Source organism: Paroedura picta, chromosome 2 (genome assembly GCF_049243985.1).
Source record: "Paroedura picta isolate Pp20150507F chromosome 2, Ppicta_v3.0, whole genome shotgun sequence".
In the NCBI taxonomy this organism is placed as follows: Eukaryota; Metazoa; Chordata; class Lepidosauria; order Squamata; family Gekkonidae; genus Paroedura; species Paroedura picta.
The window spans coordinates 81,025,400-81,051,599 of NC_135370.1; the positions used below are offsets into that span (position 1 = coordinate 81,025,400).

Genomic DNA, 26,200 nt, shown 5'->3' on the forward strand with positions numbered 1-26,200 from the left:
ATTGATTGTGACATGCTATTACTGTGCCTGAAGAAATACTAAATTAATTTTTAAAAATCCCAAAACCCTGCATATTCAACAGCAGGACTGTTCCTGTTCAGGACAGAAGGTAGATTCACAAACCACTGGTAACATTAATAATTCTGGCCTAAGGCACGATAACAGTGTCAATGACTTAGAGTTTATAAGAGACCTGGAAAAAAGCCCTATTCCTTTAGTAGAGATTTTAGGTATGGAAATGGGAAGCTGAAGCTTTCATGGCATGGGAAAAACAGCATCGCATTAAAAGGATTGGACATTGTTTCTCCCAGTAGTTGGCAGGCCTATCAACAAAATTATGGCCATTTTATATAACTGAGTCTGCATTGTAGGCAAAAATTCAACAGATTCCAAGAGCTGATTTTGAATAGTCACTGCTAAAAAGCACTGATGGGGATATTGTAATCAAATTTGGTCATTTCTTGGGATGGACAGGTCCTATCCCCCTCAAGGCTTGTACCTGTGCCTTCAACAAAAGCTTAATACATAAATTAAGCAGATTAATCTTTTACTGGCAAATAAAGTGGTTTCCCTGCTTAATTATGGTATGTCAGGCTGCTGTCTAAGGTTCAGAGAGCAGAATCTGTAACAAATATCATCAGCATCGTCTGACAAAATTAATGAGATGGAACTTTTATCTTCTTGCATCTTTTAAGTGATCCATTTTAGATGATCATTTTAAAGGGCACTGGCCAGGCAGTGCCAGGGAAACTTTAAGCAATGTTACCCTTGCCATATTAAAACAGAACCCTCACACTTGTGGAGTTTGCTATGCTCATATATGCCAACTTCTTAACAATGACCCCCATTGTTTGCTTCAAGCGGAAGCCTTTCCCTGCTTCTGTCTAGGGATAACCAGAGTCCAGCGATATGTGAGTAGGGTGTTGTAGCTGCTTCTGCAAAACACAGTCTTGACTGAAGATCTCTTTGTGAGAGAAACCTCTCTGCCCGCTCAGTCTTCTTGGAAGAGATCTGGAAGAGCACAGACAGCTATGCCTATGATAAGCAACAAGATGGCTTTCTGCTCTGGCTGGGTACTTTTGTGTCACAGCAGAATCTGGTTCTCAGATCTCATAGAGAGAGCGTGAGAAGAACAGGACTACAAAGAGACAACCGTACATTGTACTTAATTTATCTCCACTATTCTTTAACTATTTTTACTCTCCATTAATATATCTCTTTAGGGCTGATATATATATTCAGGGCTGATATATATATTCAGCACCAAATATGAGACTAGCAATTCTCTCTCTCTCTCTCTCTCTCTCTCTCTCTCTCTCTCTCGGGCACAATATGTGCAATTAGTATGCAGGAGTCCTGAGACATCATGCAGCCACTGCTTTCCCCCTGCAGACCAGGTACTTTTGCTCACTTAATGTAGTTGGAAACCACAACCAGCCGTTACAGGAGCCATGCTTGAGGTTCCCACTGAACGCTTAGATAATATCTTAGAAAAAAAAATGTCTTCTGATTTTCTCTTCACTCACATAGATAGATGGAGGTTCCTTTTTCTTTTACTGTACTTCTTCCAGGTTATAGATCAACATTTATGTCTCTTCTCTGCCTTTCTTCTCACACCTGACTGCTTGACTAAGACACTGGATAATACTATTGGAGCTTTTGGGTAAAGACTGGTCCTGTATAATGGGCCTTCAACACATTTTTTACCACCGTGGACATATGTTATATTGAATTCCCTTGTTGTGGGCATGAGTGGCTTCTACAGCATGGACATGCAAACAGAAGTCAGATTTGGATGTACACTATCCATATTTTCCTCCTTCAACAGGGTGCCTCAGCAAACTGGTGGAATCATCGGCATTTCCAGCACCATGCCAAGCCAAACATCTTCAAAAAAGATCCAGATGTGAACATGCTCCATCTCTTTGTCCTTGGAGAAACACAGCCAGTTGAGGTAAGATGAAGGGGATATGAATTCAAGATAAAATTGCTTATGTATTTACTTAGGCAATTTATATTCCATGTTTCTGTGGATCCCACAGAGGATTTCTGAGGACAAAGAGTGTTATTTTTCCATTTTTTCCCTTCATACCTTTGTTGGAAGAACCTCTTGTGGCGCAGAATGGTAAGGCAGCAGACATGCAGCCTGAAAGCTCTGCCCATGAGGCTGGGAGTTCAATCCCAGCAGCTGGCTCAAGGTTGACTCACCCTTTCATCCTTCCGAGGTTGGTAAAATGAGTACCCAGCTTGCTGGGGGGTAAATGGTAATGACTAGGGAAGGCACTGGCAAACCACCCCGTATTGAGTCTGCCATAAAAACGCTAGAGGGCGTCACCCCAAGAGTCAGACATGACCCGGTGCTTGCACAGGGGATACCTTTACCTTTACCTTTGTTGGGGGTTCCCTGTGCTCTTGAGGAGAATTTACATATGAAGAAGAACATGAGCCCTGCTGGATCAGAACAATGGTCCAACATCCTGCCTCACACAGTTGCCAGCCAATACAACAACAGAGTACAGAGGCTGAGGCCTTCCCCTAATATTGCCTCTGGGACTAAAAGGTTTGGTGCCTCTGGATGTGGATGTTCCACTCGGAACAAATTTAGAGCCCAGTAGCACCTTTAAGAACAACACATTTTTGTCCAAGGTATGAGCTTCCATGTGCACGCACACGTCCCCAGATAAATTGTCATGGAATGAAAGTAATCAGTTCAAACTTATAGATAGAATGTGAAAATTAATTAACAAGTTAATAAATTAAAGACATCAAAATTGCTGTTTTCCCCATTTATCTCTGGAACCTGCTAACCATTTTCATTATGCTGTAAATTAATTTATTCTCACACTCTTCCTGTAAGTTTGAACTGATTACTTCTATTCCATGGGAGGAGAAGAAATCAAGCAGATGATGGCTATACACTTAGCAAAAGTTCTGTAATTATTTTGAAGATGGACCAGTCATTTTTTAAATTCTGTCCATTTACTACTGAAATTCCCTTTCATCCTGCTAGTCATGGACTACTGTGAATTTAATGTGAATTTCCTACATTCTACAGGATGTTGGACAAGATGATGCTGGAGGTCCCTTCCAACTCTGTGATTCTATGATTCTATGCTGTTGATGCAGATAATCAACAGTTTGCCCTGAGTAACAGTATACAAAGGACAAGATTTATTGCTAAGGAAATCAGAATAAAAGAAGGAAAATATTTCAGAGACTATCAAAAGCATTAAAATATTAAAATACAAAATTCTTTTAAGTTTCCTGCTTATGCAGAGGCTGCAAAGTTATATATGGTTATAACTGTTCTCAAGCCACTCAAAATGGCTTTAGGTAGGTCCAGGACTTCATGTTTTACTTTGTGTAAACATCAGGAATAGGAGATCAGTCGCCTCCTCTAGATTTGTTACTGGACTCCTGTTTGTATCTTGTAGGCCCCTTCCTTAGTTCTGAATGCTAACGTCAGCCAGTAATGTAGGAAATTTATTTATTTATTCATTCATTCATTCATTCATTCATTCTTGGGAGAATAAGCAAATAAAGTTTTCAGAATTCATGCAGATGGAGATGCTAAACAATTTCATCATCCTGAATAATCTGATATCATTATCTGCCCCCCCATATGCTTGCCCTCCAATTTCAGATCATTTATGAAATAAATGAGTAAACAAATGAAATGACAGCAGCTTTAGTACTCATTCTTGTGCGACCCCACTTCTTACTGCCTCCATTGCAAGAGTTGTCCATTCATTCCTATTCACTAACACATGCTACTTATGAGTTATTTGGAAGTATGAGACTCCCCAGGTTAACTGACCATGTCCTAGCAGCTTGAGAATGCAACATATTAGCTGAGATGATCAAGGAGATCCCTGATTCGAGTATTATCTCTGAGGAACTGTTAGGCGAATCATGCCCTTACATTTAAAATGTTAGTCAATGGCAAGACAAATCCTGCCCTTTCTTAGCTAGATAAGAGCGTGTTTAAATTTAATGTTCCTTTGTTCCCTTGTATGCCAGGTTGTTGTGGCAGCGTGTTACTCTGATGACGGTAAGAGAGCATATCCTTTAAGAGGAAAAGAAAGCTCCGACCAGGAAAGAAAGAACAATCTTAATCTGGTGAAAATCAATGCAGAACTAACAATGGCTCTCCCTGTAGTGGTTTATACCAGCTGGAAACCTGTGACGTGGTTGCCACAGCAACTAATAGGCTGAAATGCTCGACATGCCATTACAGCATATATTAAAATACTGCAACTAAATCCAGAGCCTCAAGGCAAGATGTGGAGGTAGGGTTGCTAATAGGGCTGGTGCTAATAGAGGCTTAATGTGTGGAAACAGGCAGATGAAGGTCTTCATGCCACAGAGGTAAATAATTAAGATTCTATTTAAGGGCAGTTTTTTCCCCCCAGGCAGCTGGCAACCTTTTATGGTGGGAGAGAGGAAGTACCCATAGAGGAAAGAAAGAAATATAAAATGTTATCCTGAGACAGAAAGATCCTAGAATAGCTGTTGGTAAAGATTTTAAACAGCCACTAAGTGGGATAAAGCGAAGCAGAGGAAAACAACACAGTGCTAAAAATGTCTCCGCCTGCTTTCCTTTCACAGAAAAGCTAATTCCAGACTTATCCTGGGGATGCTGTCTAAAATGTGCCACATTGGTATAAGCAAAACAGATTGCGTGGTTTATTGGGTTCCCCCCCCCCCAAAGATCATAATTTTACTTATGCGATTGTGATTTAGTTTTTGTTTCATGTATTCGGTGTATCCCATCTTGTGTTGCCTGTTGTAATATTTATTTAGTTTAATTTTTATAAACTTTTTCCAGCAGTGTAAAAATAAAATTACAATATAACTTGAGAGAGGAAAGGAGAACATTAATATAAAACAGAACAAATCTCTCCCCCCCTTCCCCAAATAATAGTAAAACGTGGAGCACTTTTTAAAGATATCCTAAAAACAGCCCCAAAACACCTTTAAAACCATTCTTTAATATTTTTATTTGGAAAATTTCTGTGCTGCCCCTCCAGAGAACCTACTTGATAAACATGATAAATTCATAACAGAATATGATAAAATCATAACAATAATTAAAATAAAATGTTTTAAAACCCAGCCCTTAAAAACTCAGCTAAACCATAAAAGCAGCATCAGACATTTGACAGGATAAAGCAGTTTTCAAAAAAAGACAAAAATACTGCTCTAGATAGAAGCAAACCAAAAAGCTATTTGAAAAGATCAACCTTAATTAAAAGTTTGAATGAACCTTGCTACTTCCCAAGAAACATGACACATTCACAGTCACTGCAATCCTATTGGTGCCAGCCATTCTACTCCAGTTCTTCCTTGCACCCTTCATTTCAGTATACTTGGGGCAAGAAGCAACAAGGTTGCCCCTGTTCCAGATAAGGCCTGCTGTGTCTTGGGACAGCCTCTATCCAACTCCACCCATCCTATTCATTGGGGGTGGCATCAGAACAGCCTGGATACAAAAAAAAATGGTTCAGAGGTTTGCCTCCAATAGATTTCAGTCAGTTAAGTCCATACAGAAGCTTTTAGGCCTCATGGCCTCTACTATCGCTGTGCTCCCTTTGCCTGATTATTTATGAGGCCCCTTCAGAACTGGTTCTGATCTGCCACTATGCAGTCATACATACATATACTCTGCTGCAGAAATTGTCGATCCATAGAGCTGTAGTCTGTTCCCTGGAGTAGTGGTTCGTCATGGGAGAACCTGCTGACAGGCTACCCATTTGGGATGATCTCCCACAGATTTCAGATTTTCATGGATGCATCCCTTTCAGGCTGGAATGTGCACTGTGGCTCCCATAAAATGGGCATTGGTCTCCTGAGCAAGGCATGCATATTAATCTCCTGAAGCTCAGGGCAGTCAGATATGCTTTAATTATTTTACAGCCCTAATCTCTGGCAAAAGGGTGCTAATAAACACAGATGACACTACAATTCTATGTAAAGAAGCAGGGAGGTACTGCTTCCATTTCCCTCTGTTCATAAGCTTTTCTCTTTTGACATTGGGCCATCCAGCATGCTGTCTCCTTGTAGGCTATCCACATCATTAGGGTGACAAATGGGGCTGTGGGCAGGCACTCTCATCAGAGACAACGCATCGGCACACAAATAATTTCTGAAGGATAATAATCACAACCTGTGTTCTACTAATAGGGACAGCCACAGGTGAACTTGTTTGCCTGTTACTAGAAAACCAACTGTCCCCAAGTCTGCTCCCTGCCTTTCCCTAGGGCATGCATGCCTCCCCTGAGCCTCAATAAATAAATAAATAAACAAACAAACAAACTGACATGGAAAGGAACTCTGTTCTATGCCTTTCCCCTAATTTAATTTATTTTTGTTTATTTGGGGATTTATATACCACCCCTCCCAACAAGCTGGCCTAGGGCAGTTTCCAACATTTTAAAACCAATGCATAATAATAAATCCCCTTGCTAAGGAGGGTCCTTGCCAACATTTGAGAGGACAGGTCCAGTTGCATTCTGATGGCACCTTTCTGGCCCAAAAGGATATGGTTTCCCACACCAGTTTCTGTCTCAAGATGACTATGAATCATGGTGTCAGATCTGCTCCTATACCAAAAATGTCCAGCCTCTGCACCTGGTCGATCCATGATCACTAGAATGGTCAAATAAAGTGGAGCAGGGGTTATTATCCTCTAGGCACCCTTCAACAAGAAAATGCTGCAAAGTGACCTGCCCACTGAATTAAATTTTGGAATACCTACTACACCTGACAGACACTGGCCTCAATCAAGGTCCATCTGTTGGCCATTTCAACCTTCCATGGTCCTTTTGCAGGGTTTTCTGTTTTCCAAAAAATTCACACACTCCTTCCCATTCCCCCGTGGAGTCTTTCATTGGTGCTGTCTACATGAATGTTTAAGCCTTTTGATCCCCTTGCCACCTATGACTTGTCCTTCCTCTCCTATAAGCTAGCCTTCCTTTTAACAGTTAAAAAGGTAAAGGTATCCCCTGTGCAAGCACCGAGTCATGTCTGACCCTTGGGGTGATGCCCTCCAGCGTTTTCATGGCAGACTCAATACAGGGTGGCCTTGCCAGTGCCTTCCCCAGTCATTACCGTTTTACCCCCCAGCAGCAATCTGGGTACTCATTTTACTGACCTCAGAAGGATGGAAGGCTGAGTCAACCTTGAGCCGGCAGCTGGCGTTGAACTCCCAGCCTCATGTACAGAGCTTTCAGACAGGTAATTTTAACAATTACCTCCTTCCAAAGGGTATGGCTTTGCAGTCTTCCCTACCCTTTACCAGTTTTCACCTGGATACGATAGTCCTCCACCATAGTCTGGACTTCACCTTGAAGGTTTTGTCCACCATCCATGCTTCTCAGGACATTATTCTGCCAGTGTTTTTTTCCCCCATTTCAGGCAAGGAATGAAACTTACAAACATTAGATGTTTATAGGTTACTTCTAATTTAGACCATACCGCATCCTTGTGGACAACCTGCTAGTCTGCTTTGCAAGCCACTACAAGAGCCAGGCAGCCTCCTACCAAATCATCTCATGCTGGGTTTTCAAAGCCCTTCAGCTGGCATACTCTGCCTCCAAGCTTGATTGTTAACTTGGTGTCTCAAGACAGTTCTAAGTTATATCTTTGTAAATGCACTGAAGTCAATAGGCTTAGAAGGGTGTAAATGTGTTTAGAATGGCACTGTTGTATACCCAATTTGTGGACTATGAAAACAAACACAACTTTATTTATTTGCATTTATATGCTACCACTCCTAGGGTTACTGGCTCATGGTGGCTTCCATCATCCATACAAATACAATAAAATACAATTCAAACCAATTAAGACATTATAAAATACATAATAAAAACTCATTAATGATCACTAGCAGCAAACTATCTCTATAGTTCAGATGGTAAATTAGACCAGCAGTTTTGCAAGGGGAACCCCAAGATGTTCCTGTTCCTACCTGGCCTCAACCATCCACCTGGCAGAAGAGCTCTGTCTTGCAGGCCCCGCAGAACTGAGACAGCTCCGTCAGGACCCTCAGCTCTTCTGGGAGCTCATTCCACCAGGTGCAGGCCTCGATGAATAAGATATTTTGATGTTATTTTGGTTCTGTCCTCAATTAACTTTTGCTGCTTTTGGTTGACAGCAATGAAGGAGCCTTTGATTTGTTACAAAATGAAATTGCACAACATGGGATCGCTGAGCTAAAAGCATGCTTTGGCATTTCCCTTGAACAATTCATTCAATAATATTCACACATACAGCTCAACATGATCATGTGCCCATATGATGACAAACCTACTGGTAACTAGTAAAGTCATAATATATAGGTGAAAACTACATACAGGGAGATAAGAAGAATAAAGCATCTTAATTATGAAGAGGGGTTATGTAGTTGGGGCCTCTTTCACCCAGAAGGCAGGATAAAGGTTTGTATAATTGCAGATGTTGTGGAGGCAGAGCAATCACTCTGTCAAAATGCTGAAGCTATAGAACATCTGGTGAAACTCACTGGCAGTAAGAGTTAGGTGGAAACAAACAAAATACTTCCACTAGCAGGAGTTGGCAACATCTGTTTAGTTCTTCTTGGGAATGTTCCTGACACAACCAGTCTGACACAGGCTTCTGGGTCAGATCGACATTCACTTTGATACAGGGATGGGTGATTTCTGGGCTTAATTGAAACAACTTGGAAACCACAAAATGGAAGGCTGAAAGAAAGCATTGGGTGGGGGAGTATCAGTATTAGCAGCGTCCCTCTAAAAAAAAATTAGAGAAGAGATTACATGAAGATGCATGCATTGATTTGGATCCCATCTAGTATGGGTGGAACACACTTGTAGAAGCACACTTTCCTGTCACACTGAAACCCATTGTGCCCTCAAATTCAGGTTCCTGGAGGCTGATGGACCCCTGCACACGACATGAATGTCAAGACAGGGGTTTTCACTAGAAAAATAGAAAGAACCTTTTTCTGCTGCCAGAAGTCATAATTAGGAAACAAGCTAGTGTGTTGCTTATCTACACACTAGAGATTATCAAGCAGCTGTCCTGAAGGGAAAAAAAACAGGACTGAAGCAAGTTGGTGCTAGGAAACAAATCTGTGACCACCACAGCGAGGATCACTAAAACTGCTGCTATCAGACAACAATCCATTAAATGTTGGTGTTCTAAAATATTATTGCAAATGCATTTTATTTTATTGTGTACCTTTAGGGAGCTCCTTAAGTGTGCTTAGATTTTATTCTTTAAAACAACTTTGTTGGATGTGTGACAGAGAGGCAGTGTCTGGTCTAGAATTACTCAGAGATTCATGGGTGAGGATTTGAACCCAGGCCTTCCTAATCAACATCAAATATATTTTCTTTAGTAAAGTAAAACAATAATAAGGTAGCAAAGTCATGAATTAGCAGAATGAATGGCAGGTTGTGGATTATGGTTTTGAATGTCCTTTTATACTAAACATTATGTTCAGATAGGAAAAAATAGCAAGATTCTACCCACTCTCTTTGCTTGGTGTGCCCATTCTCTATTTTCAATTAATATTTAACAAAGTATTCCAGAATGAGACCCTTTGTAGTACTGAACCTACACACTGAAGTAGTGCAGTCTGTTCTGCCATCCATGTATTTGAACTAAACCTCATTTTTTCACTCTCTAGGTTTTAAACAGATCTTTGCATCATAGAGAAAGCTGTTATTTAAAATGTGTGGCCTGTTAAGAAGGCCCCATTCATTTCCCTGTCTCAGAAGCAAGATTTTCCCTCCATTTCTGTTTGCCTTCTGTGACACAATACTGTGTTTTTTCTTTGCTGAAGAACTTTGGCTGTCCCATACTGTCGGCATTTTTGGCTGTTGGCTCAGCCCAGGAAAGGATCAGAAGCCCACTTGAACTTAGACCAGTTCCACTTGGGGGGAAGCCTGGGCCAGCACTCATACAGTAGCAAGACTAATCCCTTCTTCCATATGACATCGGCACCAGCCCAGCCCCCTTCCAGCCCTGGCTCACTTTACTACTATTACTATTTAATTTTTAGACCGCCCTTCTCCCAATAGGTCTCAGGGTGGTTTACAACATAAATAGTTAAAACACAATAAAATCCCCATAAAAACCCCAATTAAAAGTTACATATAACATATCACATAACATATAGCGGCGGTGGTCACAATTCTGATCTTAGTTCAGCCTGGTGGAGAGAATAATGTTCAGAAGATTTTAGGCCCTTGTGTGTCCTGCAGCAAGGGAACACGGATATTTTCACATTCTTTTTTTTTTGCCACAAGCATCATTGGTGGCCATGTCAGGCCAGGCCCTGTATATGGGGAAGAGCCGGTCCTCCCAGGCCTGGCTTCTCCCTGCATATGGCATCCCAGAAGGGACAAAAAAATTCCCCAGTCAACTCTGCAGTGGTTTGTGGCAGCGTGGGGCCGACTGGGGCATTTTTTAAAAATAGCACAATACAATCCTGTTGTTGTTAGGTGCGAAGTCATATCCGACCCATCGCAACCCCATGGACGATGATCCTCCAGGCCTTCCTATCCTCTACCATTCCCTGGAGTCCATTTAAGTTTGCACCGACTGCTTCAGTTACTCCATCCAGCCACCTCATTCTCTGTCGTCCCCTTCTTCTTTTGCTCTCAATCAATCTCGGCATTAGGCTCTTCTCCAAGGAGTCCTTCCTTCTCATGAGGTAGCAAACACAATCCTACATTCATGCAAATCAAGGGGAAAACCCACCTCCCCACAGGGCGGAACCTTTCTACCCCGGCTGCCTCATGTGGAGACAGAAGTCCAGGGTAGATCGTGTGCACCAACTTAATCAGTCCCCCATGGAAACACAGGAAGCAGAAGGGCTGACTGCCCCATCACAAAGAACCAGTGGCAGCCCAATGTGGCAGCACCAGTGCAAAATCAGTCTTAAATAACTTACATAGCACTCAAGGCTGTTTGAAATTCAAAAATAATGAAATACCTTACTTGGAGAGGAAAGGACAGATGTAATCAGGGGTTGAAATTCCTGAAGTAAAACGAGTACAAGCACAGACTTTAGTTCTTAAGTTTTCCACAGTAAATAACTTCTTTATATTGACCTATTATGCATGGCGGCAGCTACGCTGGGCTGCCTCCATGCCGTTGCAGTGGGGCAGAAAGCCCCGCTGTCAACCATGTATGCATGGGAGAAGAGCTCCCCCGGCACACACCAGCTACCCCAGCGCAATGGCCCCACACACGGAATGCGGGGCTGGGAGCACTTCAAAGCGGTGGCAGCAGCAGGGGGGATCGGGGGCATGAAGCCCCCATTGCATGATGGTGGGGAGCAGCATGCTGCTCTCCCACCATGGTGGTGGTGGGGGGACACCCCTGTCAGCTCTGCAGAGCTGGCAGGGACGAGAGGCGTCCCTGCAGGAAAGCGGTAGGTTAGAGGAGGAGCTGGGCCCGAAAGCCCCGCTCCTCTGATTATACACAGGGCTAGCCTGATCTAGCCCTCGCCTGCACCCTCAGCAGACCCAGGAATGCGGAAGAATCTTCATTTCCTTAACACTGGTCTTTCAAGGGCCTGTGCTCAACAGCGCCCAGGATAACAGTGACATCTAGCATAATCTGGGATTTTCCCCGAAGCCCTGTTGCCGCCAGCTTGGATGTTCCGGTCCGTGTATAATGGGTCTCTGAGAGGCTTTTTGTCCCAATGTTTTCTCTAAGCACTTCAGATCACTTTCTTTGACATGTTTTCTAACTCTTTTATTTTCCAGAGAGCTGGTACTATCTTTACAGTATCCAGTCCACTTCTCTTGAAACATCAGTACTTGTCAGGTCTCTAAAGGTAGTTTCTAACCACGCTAGATCAGGTTCTCTGCACTTTCCAGTCCTAACTCCCTGTTTGACTGGGTAGGGAATTTTTTATTCTCTCTAAAGAATATATATTTATCCCTCTTTTTTGGCCTAAATGGGAGTCTTCATCTACTTCCCAAACTTCCTTGCCAACGTTCCCCCTTCTTCAGTCAAGGCAGAAATCTGACTATCAGTACTCAACTCAATTATGGCAGAAATCTAACCTTCTCCTCAGCATGCAGCTCTCCAGTCTTTCTCTACTCAGCTGATGCTCAGATTGCTTGGAGCAGCCTGTCACTCAATGCTCTCTGTATACATGAAGAATTAACCCTTCACAGTCCTGTAGTCTGTTTGTACTTTTTAAGCTTTTTAAAAATGCAGTGCATGAGACCTGGTTTTGTCCATCCCCCTTTCAATCCTCCAAGCAATCAAAAAGACTGCCTTTTTTATTCTGATGTTTCATTATATCCAAATAGTTCACCATAGAATGAAAAAATCCAGACAAACTTTTCTATGAACTCTGTCTTTCTATTATTCACAAAAGGAATATTAATGATGATTGATATCAGAAACAGTTTAAAGCAACCTCACTAACAGGACCATGAACATTTCTAGCCTGCATGCCACATATACTTTTTATGTCCTAGATGGGGGGAGAAACTCAATTCAAGTAAAGCATTCCACCTGGTTTGCGATACTGGCTTTAAATATTAAATGGCAGTGGTGAGATAATTAAAGAAAGGTAACATAAGAACATACTTTACATTATAAAACTGTTTCCATCCATCAGTATAAAGAGTTAAGATAACCTTTTCTCTTCTCCCCACCCCTGCTTTCTTTTTCAGTATGGAGAAAAGAAGCTGAAGTATTTCCCTTATAACCGTCAACATCAATACTTCTTTTTCAGTGTGTATCTTTATTTTGTTCTTCTATTTCCATATTTGCCGAGAAGGCAGGAGACAAGATAATATTTATAGTTCTGTTTAAACATGGCTGTTATCTATATCCAGGCATGCTGAGAGGAGACTAGGCATACAAAATAGGAGGGCTTGGAGTGAGGATTTGAGGAGCTGAGCCAGATGATGTGGAATAGTAGCAGTCTGCCTATTCTACTCAAATAACTTGTTCTAAGTGTGAGGAATGGTAGCCAATTCAAAGCTTTACAGCAAACATGTTAACAAGAGTCTGCTTGATAATATTGTGCGTATTTAAACACTCCTCCATGTCAAAAGTTCCTTTCATGTATTTCAGAGAGAAAGCTGTGCAATAGATTTTCCCATTAACAGAGGAGTGCTTGGTCTCACTTAATTTTTAAAAAGCAGACTTTTAAATTTGTAACACTTTCCACTTAAAAGTTAGAGCTTTTTCCAATAGGAATATTTGTGTTTTTAAAAAGCAGCTAAGTGGTTCATTTAGCATCCTGAGATAATTGCAGTTAACATACCCCAAAGCTTGCTTCATCTTCCTGACAGAGAACACCTCATTCCAGTCCTCATTTTTCCTATTATGCTTAAATAATTATCCAACCCTAAGACATCACTTCATGTTGTGCTTCATGCTTCTTTCCCTCTTCTAATGGGTCTAATTTTATTTTCAGTTTTCCCACCTCTCCTCATTCCAGTTTATTTCCAAATGCAAATCTTCATGACCATGGTCAGACACAGATTCTGGGCGGTAAGTGAAAGACTCCCTGCATCAAGGCCATGCACGTGGGGGGGGGGGAGTTGGGGGTTAACCCCCCAATATTAAATAAAAGATATAATACAAAAGCTACTCATTGAATCAATGGGAACCTATTGACAATGGTACACAAAAAATAATTGCAGAACAGTTTTAAAATTCAAGAAGAGAAAAGGAACTAATTAAGAAGTTTCCCAAAGGTTCTAGGATGTATTGTAATCCTCTCTCCTTTTAAAAATGCTGTTCACAGGCCTGCTCTGTCCTATTGTGCTTTCATTAAGCCAAATTCTACTGCAGTTGGATGCACTCAGCTAGTCTAGTGAAAATGAAGTAGAGGCTTTTCTGTACACTGTGTGGGAGTAAGCAGTAGCATAGGGTGGGAGGTTATCATCTTGAGTACATAATTCCTTTCTTCTCTCCCTAGGACTTGGCATGGGCCTTCAGTTATTACCTACGGTACTTCCTCACATATATCCCATTTTATGGAGTTCTGGGATCCTTGCTTCTACTTACCTTTGTCAGGTAGGACAAAGAAAGCCAGTGTGGTATTGTGGTCAGATTGTCACAGTAGAACTGGGGGAGACCCATCATCAAATTTATCTTAATTACGGAAACCAAGGGTGGTCCATTCACGTTCTTGAAGCCCAGTCTTCCTGAGGATTGGGGGGGGGGGGGCAGAGAGATAATGTGTTCTGCAGTTATCAAGCAATGAAGAAATCTGTGTGGACCATTTCAGTATTTCTCATTGCCTTAATTAGCATTTCTGTGATTACAACCCCTGGAGTAAAGGGAGAAGGAAACTGCACGCTGCAAAAGATTCAAACCACCTCCTTTACCACTATTGGTGCCTGGGGGGGTGTATGGGTGTGTGCGGAAATGTCATAAATCCAGTGTGGTATAAAGCTGGGGTATAGCTTTTGTTGCAGATTTTCATAGCTGTTTGAGAAAACCAGTGTAGTATAGTCACTAGAGAGACACAGGTTGAAATCCGTGATCATTCATGAAGCTCACAGAGCAATCTTGAGCCAGTGACACTCTCAGCCTAATCTACCTCACAATATTTTTTTTAATATGAAGAGATGTGGAGAAACCATGTATATTATCTGTCAGGGTAGCAGATAATAGGAAAGACCTCTTCTTGGGGCTCAGGGGAGTTGCTTCCAGTCTAAGTAAAAAAAATATGTCCCTGATAGTCCAATAGGCCTGACTTCATGTAAGGCAACTTCATGTAATATGGTCAAGAAATCATAATAGCTGTGGTGTTTCTTCAATGAGCTGAGTAAGTTTCATACTCTGGTTAAAACAGCATACTGTAGCCTACCCACACTGTCCTCTTTTTAGGACTCTTACAGTTCTTTTTGGACTCATTTATACCAGTGGTCCCCAACCTGCGGTCCGTGGCTTGGTGCCGGGCCGCGAAGGCCAGGGCGCCGGGCTGCGGTTCCCTCTCCCTGCCCCCCCCCCGCAGTAAAAAACTTCCCAGGCCGCAAGCTTGCAGCCCGGGAAGCTTCTTACTGTGGGAGGGGGGGGGGAGAGGGAATCAGGGCCGCACCGCGCATCGCGCATGCACTGTTGTGAAATAGATGACTATCATGATCTAATTTCTCTGTATGATCATAGGAATAAACACAGGCCCCTGACTTACTGAGGCCTATACTTGGCTGTTTCATTTCACAATCTTTGATCATAAGTAATATCAGAGTCACTGTTTTTGATAGAGGCAGATAGAACATGCTGTTAACCAAAAGTATTCAGCGCCATGAAAGCAGCGTTTGAAGTCAATAAAATCAGTTAGAAGAACTGGAATCTGTTAAGAGAGATTCTCCCTTGAAGAGAACCAGGTGCTTAGCCTCACAGACTCTTCTTATGTAATGGAGTGCATGTAACCTGGAGGCTTTGAAACGTTCAAGATTTGGCTGTCAGTGTCAGCTGTAGCAGGGGGATCTGGCTGCCTTCAAATGGTCCCAGCCAGGGCTGAGAGTGCTTAAAGGGAACACCCACCCCGGCTTTACAGCTGGTCCTGTGGCTGTCATGATCACCTGTTAGGTGGCCCGTGATCCATTTCAGTACACCCACACACACACACACACACCTTGGCAAGCTGGGAGGAGTATTGAAAGGGAGCATGAGCAGCCTAGAGCCCATTATGTTTTTTGTGCAATGGGTTTTACTGCTCGTCTTATCTTTTATAAATAAAAGGGAATTTAGAGTACGGTGGCCCTTTTAAGACCAACAAAGTTTTATTCAAGGTATGAACTTTCATGTGCATGCACATTTTCTCAGATACAATGCACACAAAAGCTCATACCTTAAATAAAACTCTGAGGGTCTTAAAGGTGCCACTGGACTATAAATTTGATCTGCTGCTTCAGACCAACATGGCTACCCACTTGAATAAATGAAAAGGATTGTTCTTTCCAAAGAAGAATGCTGAATTCACAAGCTTTGGGGGTGTTTCACACATTTCAGACAAGCCCTGTTTACAAAAGGAACTATAATGACGGATGACCAACAATGAAGCCTATTTCTTAGGCTGTGTGAACTATGTCCACAATGCCAACAAGTTATTCCAAATCTCGCATTGTGTGGGTGGGTAGAGATGAGGGAGCTCAGATATTTTGATGGAAAAACAAACACAAAACATAATGTGGTTCTCAAACTCAAGGCATTTCCTGAGTATTAGTTTTATTTTATTATCCCTTCTGGAGAGCTGCCTCATCTCTGTTTACTACACAACTGTGTAAACTAGATTATTAAAACAGATGGATAGGAGTTTTTCCTGCACCTGTAAAGCATTGTGTCATGCCAAGTTCCTGCTGAAGATGAGATGCAAAGAGGTGTGCCTATCCTGAGGCGAGGCCATGCTGCCCCAGAGCAGTGGTGATTATGAGAATGTGCAGATAACAGGGACCATAGATTTCATTTATTTAAAACATTTATATGCCTCCTTTCTCCTTAATTATGGTCCCCAAGCAGTAGATGACCTGCATTGCACTGATACACACCTGCACATTCCTTGCCCATTGTTTTTCCCAGCACTGTCCTGGAGGAATCTCCCACCATTATGAGAGCTGAACCCATTTGTTTGTTTTTCATGAAGGTTTATGGAAAGCCACTGGTTTGTTTGGGTCACACAGATGAATCACATTCCAATGGAAATTGACCGTGAGAAGCACAGAGACTGGCTTAGTGCTCAGGTAAATTTCCAGTTTTAAGTTAATAAGGTTGCACAATTGCTAGGGAGTAAATCCCATGGAATAAATGTCATGCTGTTCTGTATTAAAATTTTAGGGGGAAATCAATGAAATGAAATAACTGAGTTACTGGTATCCTTCGTTCCCTCCTAACAGAAGAGATGTCCAGTGTTCCCAGGACAACAGATAGGTTATCTGATCCTGAAGTGCCTGTTTTGAACTCGGGAGTTAGAAAGTGTGGTTGCTGACATAACAGCTACAATTACATTTCTATAGACAACAAGCTGGTTCATAAATCCATGGAAATATTTTAGTATCTTTGATGCAATCAAAAAGACTGATTGGCGGTGCAAAGGCCTTTTGGGGTTGTATCCTTAGAATAACAGATTGCTTTTCTGGCAATGTTTACTCACCCAGCCCCATGCTGTGCAAAGTTTGATTCTATTTTATCTGTTTCCAAGACAGATAAAAGCCACCAGTGTCTCCTTATCTTTTGCAGTTGGCAGCTACCTGCAATATTGAACAGTCCTTTTTCAATGATTGGTTCAGTGGACATCTGAATTTTCAGATTGAGCACCAGTAAGTATACAGTGTTTGAATTAAAAGTAATTTTGCCTCCACAGATGAGGAAATGACTCTCTAGGGCAGGGGTAGTCAAACTGCGGCCCTCCAGATGTCCATCGACCACAATTCCCAGAAGTCCCTGCCAGCATTCGCTGGCAGGGGCTTCTGGGAATTGTGGTCCATGGACATCTGGAGGGCCGCAGTTTGACTACCCCTGCTCTAGGGAAATACCAGGGACAAATGGAAGGGGAAAAGTAAGGAGACAGCATAGTCATGACAATTGCCATAAAAAATTTGAAAAGTAACTTGGAACTTTATGGCTTTTGATATCACAATAGTGTCAGCTTGGTGTAATAGTTAGGAGTGCGGACTTCTAATCTGGCACGCCGGGTTCGATTCTGCACTCCCCCACATGCAGCCAGCTGGGTGACCTTGGGCTTGCCATGGCACTGAGAAAGCTGTTCTGACTGAGCAGTGATATCAGGGCTCTCTCAGCCTCACCCACCTCACAGGGTGTCTGTTGTGGGGAGAGGAATGGGAAGGCGACTGTAAGCCGCTTTGAGCCTCCTTCGGGTAGGGAAAAGCGGCATATAAGAACCAACTCTTCTTCTTCTTACCCCTGCTGTGATGGCTCCTTCTTAGTCATACTTCATTTGGGTCCCTCCATGTCAGCTCAGTGGTCTAAACATGTTGCAGAATAAGATGGCATTGTCATGAGCTCTTCTGTCTCAGTCTGCAGGAGGGCAATGTCGTTTTTTGAATTCTCTGCCATGTTAAAAAGACCCCTTCATATAAGTTTTTTTTTTTTAAGTGGCACATGAGGGTGATTCTAGCTCAACGTATTCCTTGATGTGCTGATTTTCCACCAGTAATAAGTGTTTTTTTATTTAAAATTATCACCTATCTGTAATTGCACAGTATTGCACCACCTTAGGACTCTGTTTCTGTAGTTTGCTATATATGCAGACCAAATGTTCTTCCTGTTAAGAGAAGTACAAAAGAGTGTGCTTTCCAAGAGGATTGCTGCTACTATAGTTATCTTATGTTTTCTGCTTGATTTAAGTTTGTTCCCTACAATGCCACGCCATAACTACTACAAGATCGCACCACTAGTGAAGTCACTGTGTGCAAAGTATGGAGTTGCTTACGAAGAAAAGCCTCTAATGAGAGCATTTGCAGACATTGTTGGGTAAGAGATCTGATAAAGATCGATGGTCTGTTCTACTGTTCTAGTAAAGCTAGAGGAGATGTCCAGGTCCATAAGGCCTGTAGGCCACGTCCAACCCATTAAGAACCTTCTCTACACACACTAGTGGCATGGACAGATGACCTTACTAGCCTGAGCTTCCTCTGTGTATGACTGGAGTAGCATGCCTGCCTCCCACTGTGCTGCACTAGCATAGGCAATGGGCAAACACATCCATATGCCCAAAATGGAAACAGGGTACCCTGGAAGGGTACATGATATAGCAAGCTTGCTGAATCTCCAACATTTCTAGTCATTGTCTTGGTGAGAGTCCTCCTCCATACCCTTTGAGTTCCATAATGGAAGAAACACAGAAGGAAATGTATAATACTTGACATCTTCAGAAACATACTGCCTAATTCTTACATCAGACACAAAAAATGGAGAGTACACAATAAATCACAGTCAAAAGTCAAGGTCAAAAGGAACTTGTATAGGCTGCCAGAAATGAAAATCTTTGAAACAGAGGAGTGAACCTGAAGTAGCTTTAATTGTCAGAACTTGCACTAGTTACAGGCTAAAGTTTTGTAAATCCTGCCTCAGTAATCAAGAGCTATCAGGCTGGCAAAAGTTCAAACAGCAGAACAAATGATTCCAACACTCTAAGCCTCTCAGGAATATATTTGGGGAAATTGAACGCTAAGAGGGTATGTTCCTGAAAGGCTCATAGTATTGGGATCATTTGTTTGGTCCACAGCTCCAATGGCCCTAAGACAAAAGCATTCATGAGCCAGGTATTTGTTTGCTTCCTACCCCTTTAAAGAATCATTTCCTTTCTGCTTGCTTCTGTGAATCCAACACACAGTTCATCCAGTGGAGTGGCATTTCTGTTTGCAAAAAGGAGAGGAGCAATTCCCACCAGTTCCCCTCTTCAACTATGAATGCCCACTTTGACACTATGTTGGGAGGGGTTACAGTGGGTTACAGCAGCAGGAGGAAATGGGAAGGTCTTGCTCTGAAAAGTCCACAGACAGTTTAACATACACTACTGTCTCTAAACACTCTGTTAGTGTGAGGATAAAAGAAAAGAATGTGTGCCCCATGCCAAAGTCCTTATGTAAGGCAGGATACAACCAAGACAAAATAAGTAATGGCAAGACGAGGTACAGCCTCTAGAATGCATTGGTTCCCAGAGGAGTTTAGCTCTGGATTTGAATGTGGATGTCCCAGCATGCAGAGTATATTGTAACTAACCTCATGCTTCTATTCTTAATCTGTAGGTCCCTCAAGAAATCTGGAGCACTCTGGTTGGATGCCTACCTCCATAAATGAAGCTGGATTTCAATTTGGGGGGGGTGCTAGCAAAGGGGAGGGCTGGGGGGTTCACATGTGTATTCTTAATGTCCAATTTCAGTCTGTATCTGTGTGTACAGTTTGAAGGGGAGTTTCCTGTCTTGTGAATAATGCTGGGGTGGGTTCAGGGGACCTGTTTAAAATCAGAGAGGGTTTCAGATATGTCTTTAGAGGATTAATTGCAAACACTGATCTTAACACATGGAGGCTGAAAACTGGCGGATGAGGTAGTAGAAGAGCAGGAGACCAGAGTGATTTCCCTATTCTTCTTCTTAAGACCCATGTCACTAGCCCCATCCCAGTCTCTAAGCCAATTGGTTCTCAGGAACAGGCCTGTTTCGGGCAATGGCTTACAAGGGTTTGAACTGGAGAAGACACAAGAACTTCACTGTCCATAAAAACACACACACACTTAAATCAGCTCAGGCTCTCCTCTTCTCCCTCCCTTAATAATGCCTGGTACAAGAGGATAAAGGGCAAGATAAGGTACATATAATAATGTTCATACATATAGTATGCTTGGAACACCTAAAAAATCATGCTGTACAAAACACAAAGAACAGACTATACATAGAATACAATTGCAAAAACACTCAGAATGCTGCTGAAGCTGTGTGTGTGTGTGTGTGCATGTGTGTGTGCATGCTCTCTTTTCTTCCCCCTCTGTCTGTAAGGGGGCTGCACAAACTAGCAGTGCCCATTCACTCTGGATCAGTCTTTCGAGGCCAGCTAGAGTCTAGACATGAGTGGAAGCAGGCTTTCACGTTCATATTTCTAACTGGATGGAGGAACTACATACACCAATGGTTGCTACATACAAGAATGGCCAGGCAGTGTACATGCAGCCACTTTATACCATGTTGTTATTTACAAGCAGCTATTCAGGATCTGGAGCAGGGTCCACTCCTAGTTCCCTGAGCAGTTGATTGACAGTTCGTAGAATCCTTAATCAAGCCGATGTAGCTGTAGGTTGATATTGGGGTCACTGGGGATAATGTCCCTGATCTGGCTGTAGCCCCAAATTATAAAAGCCGAGAATGGATCAGAAAATGGTCTTTGCTGGAAGGGAGGGGCTTGCTTTAAAGATTGAGACTTGTTTCCAGAACCATTAACAGTGATAGGATTTTTAGTGAATCATGGACAGCATTCTCATAATGAGTTAAGATCAAACTACTGTAGGTGAAGAACTCAAGCCTGCACAACTAATTGATGTTCTCCTCTAAGAACTCTTGTGTTCTGTTGAAATTGTTTTTGCAAGGATCACTGCAGTACTTGTATTTCCTTAACTCTAAGCACTGCAAATGGTTTTCACTACAACGCAACCTCTCCTGTATCCAACTCTGCTGTGATATGGGCAGCTGAACACTAATGTTCTCTGAATTTATTCCTGAAGCGAAATTCCACCCTCTCTTAACAAGTATTTTCCATTTGATACACTAATAATAAGCTCAAACACTAAGTAGTTCTGTCCATGTTGACCCCTCTGAATGCTGACTGAATGAGAGAAGGGGAGCAAGTACATATGTACTGGCCCCACCTCTGCATGATCAGCAATGTTTGGAATGCTGTCCCATGTAGATAACCCAGTGATTGTGCAGTGGTGGGGATAGAGCCAGTATGCCCATACTTACTCTCCCTCAATGCACATTCAGTCAACACACAGAGAAGTCATGCGTGATGAGTAGTTATTTGCAAGGTGTGTGGCTCATATAATACCATTTTTTCCAAATCCATGCAAAGATGGAAATGGCCATAGCAGGCTAGGTCATTTTTTTTCTATCTGGGTGGCTATCAAGGAGTCCAGATCTGGACTCCATGGGTTTCCAGGGTGAGTGTACACAAGAAACAGACTTTTGTAAAAATATGTGTAAATTTATTGGAATAATTTTCAGAGTATAAATTTGTCATTTGGCAACGCACATGTCTAAAATCGTGCAACACCAAAATAAGAAATACTAACTTAGCTATCTAACACAATGAAAAATTATATTAGATGGCACAATCATACAACTAAGAAATTCCATGCCTTAGCTCAAACATTCTCTATGTATCTGTCCATTTGCAAATAAGCAGATAATCGTTAAGGCCTTAGTCTACCAGGAAACAAGCTAGTCTCTCTTCAAACCCTTAGTCCAATTATAGTTTTGGCCCATGTGGATCAGGTGATGATGATGAACCAATCAGGATGCAGCCTAGCTAGAACTCTCTGGGAAATTACCTCTGTACTCCTGATTCTTCCCCACCCTTTTTATGGTTCATAAATTAGCCCCTTCCCTACTTTAGTGTTGAAGATGATAGGTGGTCTGTAGGCTGAGAAGCCCAATTAGTAACACCTGCAAGATGGAACATGTTAGTTACCACATACCTTAACCCTTGAGGGGAGAAATCAGAGGTTCTTTGTTTCACAGTCACATTCTATTGCTTTGAATAATCAAAGCCTAGAATGTAAGGGAAGCAAAGGATTTAACAATCCCACTCATGGACAAAAAGTTGGCAAAATAAGCAGCTGTCTGGAAGAGTCTGGCTTTTTCTTTTTGGTTGCAATAGTAAGCTTTCTCTCTTTAGTCATTGTTTTCTTTGAATCTTGCTTTTCTATCTTAAACTGACAGTGTCATTCTAAGCAATTATCCCTTTCTAAGTTTATTGAAGTCAGTGGTCTTATAAAAATATAACACTGTTTAGGATTATACTGTCAGAGTGTCTTTATTCCTGAGACATTGTGAATGTGGAAGGAAAAGTGGAGAAGAAGCATTTCTGAACAAATCTATTAACAGTGTTGGTGCTGCATCCTCTTTGTAGAATTAATTAAATCAGGTTATCTTTGTCTACCCAGCCCAATTTCATGTCATTTGAAAATTCCTTGAGCCATTTTTAAATGATCATGTGGTTTACTAAAATATTCATAAATGGCTCCTTTCCATCTATCCAACTGTAATAAATAAATATCGTTCTCTAGTGTGTTTTTATCCTGCCTTTCTCCAAGAAGCAAGGGGTGGCATGCATAGTTCTCTCTTTCACAGTTTATTCTTGTATTACTGGTAGGGATTTGAACTCAGGTCTCCCATATCTTAGGCTGCTGCTCATAACTGCAATGGCCATGTTCACTGTTGCTGCTTCTGATGCCATGTTTCCCTTTAAACAGTAAAGCTGTCAAAAACTGGCTGACGATGTGCTTCTTCAGGCCATTTTGCATAATATATTTTTGTATGTGTATGTACGAAGAATTATGGCCTTTGGAGTACTAACATGGGCCAAATGTGTGGTTTTGTTCCTCAGAAGTAGGTCTGGCAGCAGTTTCTGTCACTGCAATAAGTGGGCAAAGTTACCCTGTTGCACCAGACATTGTTATTGGACATGCCTGTGGTTGTTCAGATCAAGCATGAAGAATGCTGAGCTTGAACTAGAGCAGGTCTGGGTTCAAACCTACTTGACCATGCAATTTCTGGTGGATCTTGATCTAATTTACTTGTCTGGTAGTTGTGAAGGGAAGGGGGAATAGAATAATTGTACGTATACTAACCTGAGCATCATGGAGAAGGGCAGGATACAAATGAAATAAATATGCCATGAGACAGACCTTTGGCGGGTAAGAACAGTTAGATTATCCTAGGAGACATGCAGTTTACAAGGTTTCTGGAACCTTCTCTGTATGTCTTGTACTTTTGTCTAACTCAAGGCTATAAAATCCAACACACATCCATCGATGCTAGTAATTACCAAACTGAAACTCCAAGCAGGCTGTAAATGCAGTGCAGTTTTGGATCATTTACATCTAGGTGTTAAATGAGATTACAATTGAATTTTCTACTAATGCCTATTCAGTGCCTCTGAATATCTGACAAGTAATAGACATGTTACTTGCCACTGGGTACCTTGATATAATGGTGGTGACTTTGGATCACACTTTCCCCTCATGTTCCTATTGCAGCTTGTGGATCTCTAGTTGCACAATGAATAGGAACATTCCATATTGGGTAATTATTTACACAACATAGGAAATTACAAGTGGACATGACATTGTGGTTAATACACTTGCATATTGCCTTAATCTTTGTAGGCATGACCCAGCCAAAACTAAGTACTTTTAAATCCCACTGCACAAGGTATATAGTGCAGTCCTAAATAGGCTTGTACCCTTCTAAATCCATCGAAACCTCTAAGTTTAGAGGGCCTTTCTGCTAGAGAGAAATCTATGTGGAATGGAGACTAGAATACTGAGGGGAATTGGTCAGGATTAAGCTAAACCAAACCCAGGTGGGATCCCCTTAATTGAAATGTAATCCATTGAAATCAGTGGGACATGGGAGTGTTTAATTTTGCCTGTGTCATGCCCTCATCCTCTCTGGTTCTACGAATGTATTTCAGTTTCCCTGCTACAGCAGGGAAGGAGCACAAAAAGTACTGTAGCATCTCCTATGCAATCTTCCAAGCAGGTAACTCATAGTCTAAAGCAGGGGTAGTCAAACTGTGGCCCTCCAGATGTCCATGGACTACAATTCCCATGAACCCCTGCCAGTGTTTGCTGGCAGGGTTTCATGGGAATTGTAGTCCATGGACATCTGGAGGGCCGCAGTTTGACTACCCCTGGTCTAAAGCCTTTTGATATTTCTTCCATTTCTTTTAAATGGTGGTTCCAGGGGGAAAAACATTTTGGTTCCAGCTTTATACCAGGTTTTGGCCCACTCCAGCCATTCAACCTTCTCGCAGTCCATCTCATTTAATGTTTGCTTTGGCATGTCATGAAGACCCACCCCCAAAAAACTTGGGATTCAGCCAGTCCTCCTCCAGTCAGCAGCCTTATTCTCATCCGTTCATGGGAAGGTTTACAAGGAGTGTACCATTAAAAGGTTTTCCTGTCCTAGGAGACTGTGCACTACCAATGTATCTAGGAAGTGACAGTTGAGCTCCTGGTAACTGTAGAAACACCAGGCATTACTGTTTGACACAAACGACAATGTTGCTGGGACAATCCATAGAAATAGGGGCCAGTATATATCTGTACTAAGCAATTCTTTTAGTGAAACTGTTACAATGTGTCCTAAAGGGAACAGTATGGGAACAGGAAAGCAACTCAGAAAAATTCTTTCTCCATCTACTAAGACAAATCCAATGGCTGTTTGTTTGTTTGTTTTTTTCAGATCACAGAGACATCTTTGCTCTGGGGGGGGGGTGGATCTCAGTAATTGAAATAAATGTTAGTTTTTGCATTTAGGAGTTATCTGAGTGTTCTGTTTCTTTCCTTTCATCCCAGGAGAGTAAATCACTGACTGTACAGTTCTGCCCATTTATTTACTGGAAAACTCAATGCAGTTGCATTGAGTATGCATTTCTACACCAGGTTTGCCTTTCAAACACCTCCCGATGAAAGTTCTTGTTCATGCTCACCTACTGGTACACAAATGGTACCTGGCTGGAAGAAGCGGGTAAATTTTATTCTTCCCATTGAGATACGTATCTTTAATTGTTCCCATTTCAAGTTTGCCGCTTGGACAAAATGGCATTCTGAGGAGCAGAAATTTAATGGACTAATATATATTCCATGTTGAATTTGACATTCCAATTAGACTATGAGGTTTGACAATTTTCTTCGGCTAATATGATTAGGCAGTTGTATAAGTTTTTGGTATCAAACTTATTTTGAAACTCTACTTTCACATGGCTTCACCATTAAGATTTCAGCTGGGTCATTACACATTTATAAACATTGGCATTCTGTTCACTTCATATTGGGTTTACATAGAAGCAAAATACGCATGCCTGAGAAATTCCATTTTCTCCAATCAAGGTACACTGTGTGGTTATACTGAATATTTTCATTTCAAACATTTTTAAAGGAGAAATAATAAATGGAATCTATATTTGCCACATGCTAGCCATTTTGTTAGGAAATGAAGTGTTCCAGGTGATAACTTCACAGCAAAATAAAGGACATATTTTGGGAACTGTAGCAGTCAGCAATGCTTACAAAAGCAAATAAAAGAAAGTGGTAGGGCAATGAGGATAAGTAAAAGCTGGGCAAGGAGCCGGAAGATCAGTGAAAGATCTTCCCATTGTTTTCTATGGGAAATGGATACGCAGGGCTCGAAGCAAGAGCTATGGTTCAGGAAGAGGGAGATTGATTTTTCCATCTCGCCAATCCTCCCAAGCTGCTCGAGGGTTAATTACTGTTAAGGCGGGTCAGTTTCAAATGCCATGACCATGCTGGGGAACACATTTCACCACTCTGTCGTGGCCCTGATCCACCTAACTCATTTATTTTAAAAGCACTGGGATGATTCATCCCACCAAGGTGATCTTCAGGTAGTGAGCCTGTGAGAAAGAAACTGTTAGGAGATGCAAATATGAGTGACAAGGAAATGGAAAATAGATACAGGCATACGAGAAA

General features: G+C 41.9%; 1 protein-coding gene across 1 annotated transcript in view; it reads left to right on the plus strand.

Moving 5' to 3' along the window:
* LOC143829785 (acyl-CoA 6-desaturase-like) overlaps positions 1 to 25,022 on the plus strand; it is a 44,345-nt gene extending 19,323 nt beyond the window's left edge. Inside the window, exons 5-12 of the mRNA XM_077321187.1 lie at positions 1,829 to 1,954; positions 12,684 to 12,744; positions 13,436 to 13,512; positions 13,943 to 14,040; positions 16,619 to 16,715; positions 17,212 to 17,291; positions 18,340 to 18,465; positions 19,743 to 25,022. Of these exons, the coding sequence (XP_077177302.1) occupies positions 1,829 to 1,954; positions 12,684 to 12,744; positions 13,436 to 13,512; positions 13,943 to 14,040; positions 16,619 to 16,715; positions 17,212 to 17,291; positions 18,340 to 18,465; positions 19,743 to 19,794 (717 nt within the window). The 3' untranslated portion in view covers positions 19,795 to 25,022. The remainder of the gene's footprint in view (positions 1 to 1,828; positions 1,955 to 12,683; positions 12,745 to 13,435; positions 13,513 to 13,942; positions 14,041 to 16,618; positions 16,716 to 17,211; positions 17,292 to 18,339; positions 18,466 to 19,742) is intronic.
* The last annotated feature ends 1,178 nt before the right edge of the window (positions 25,023 to 26,200 follow it).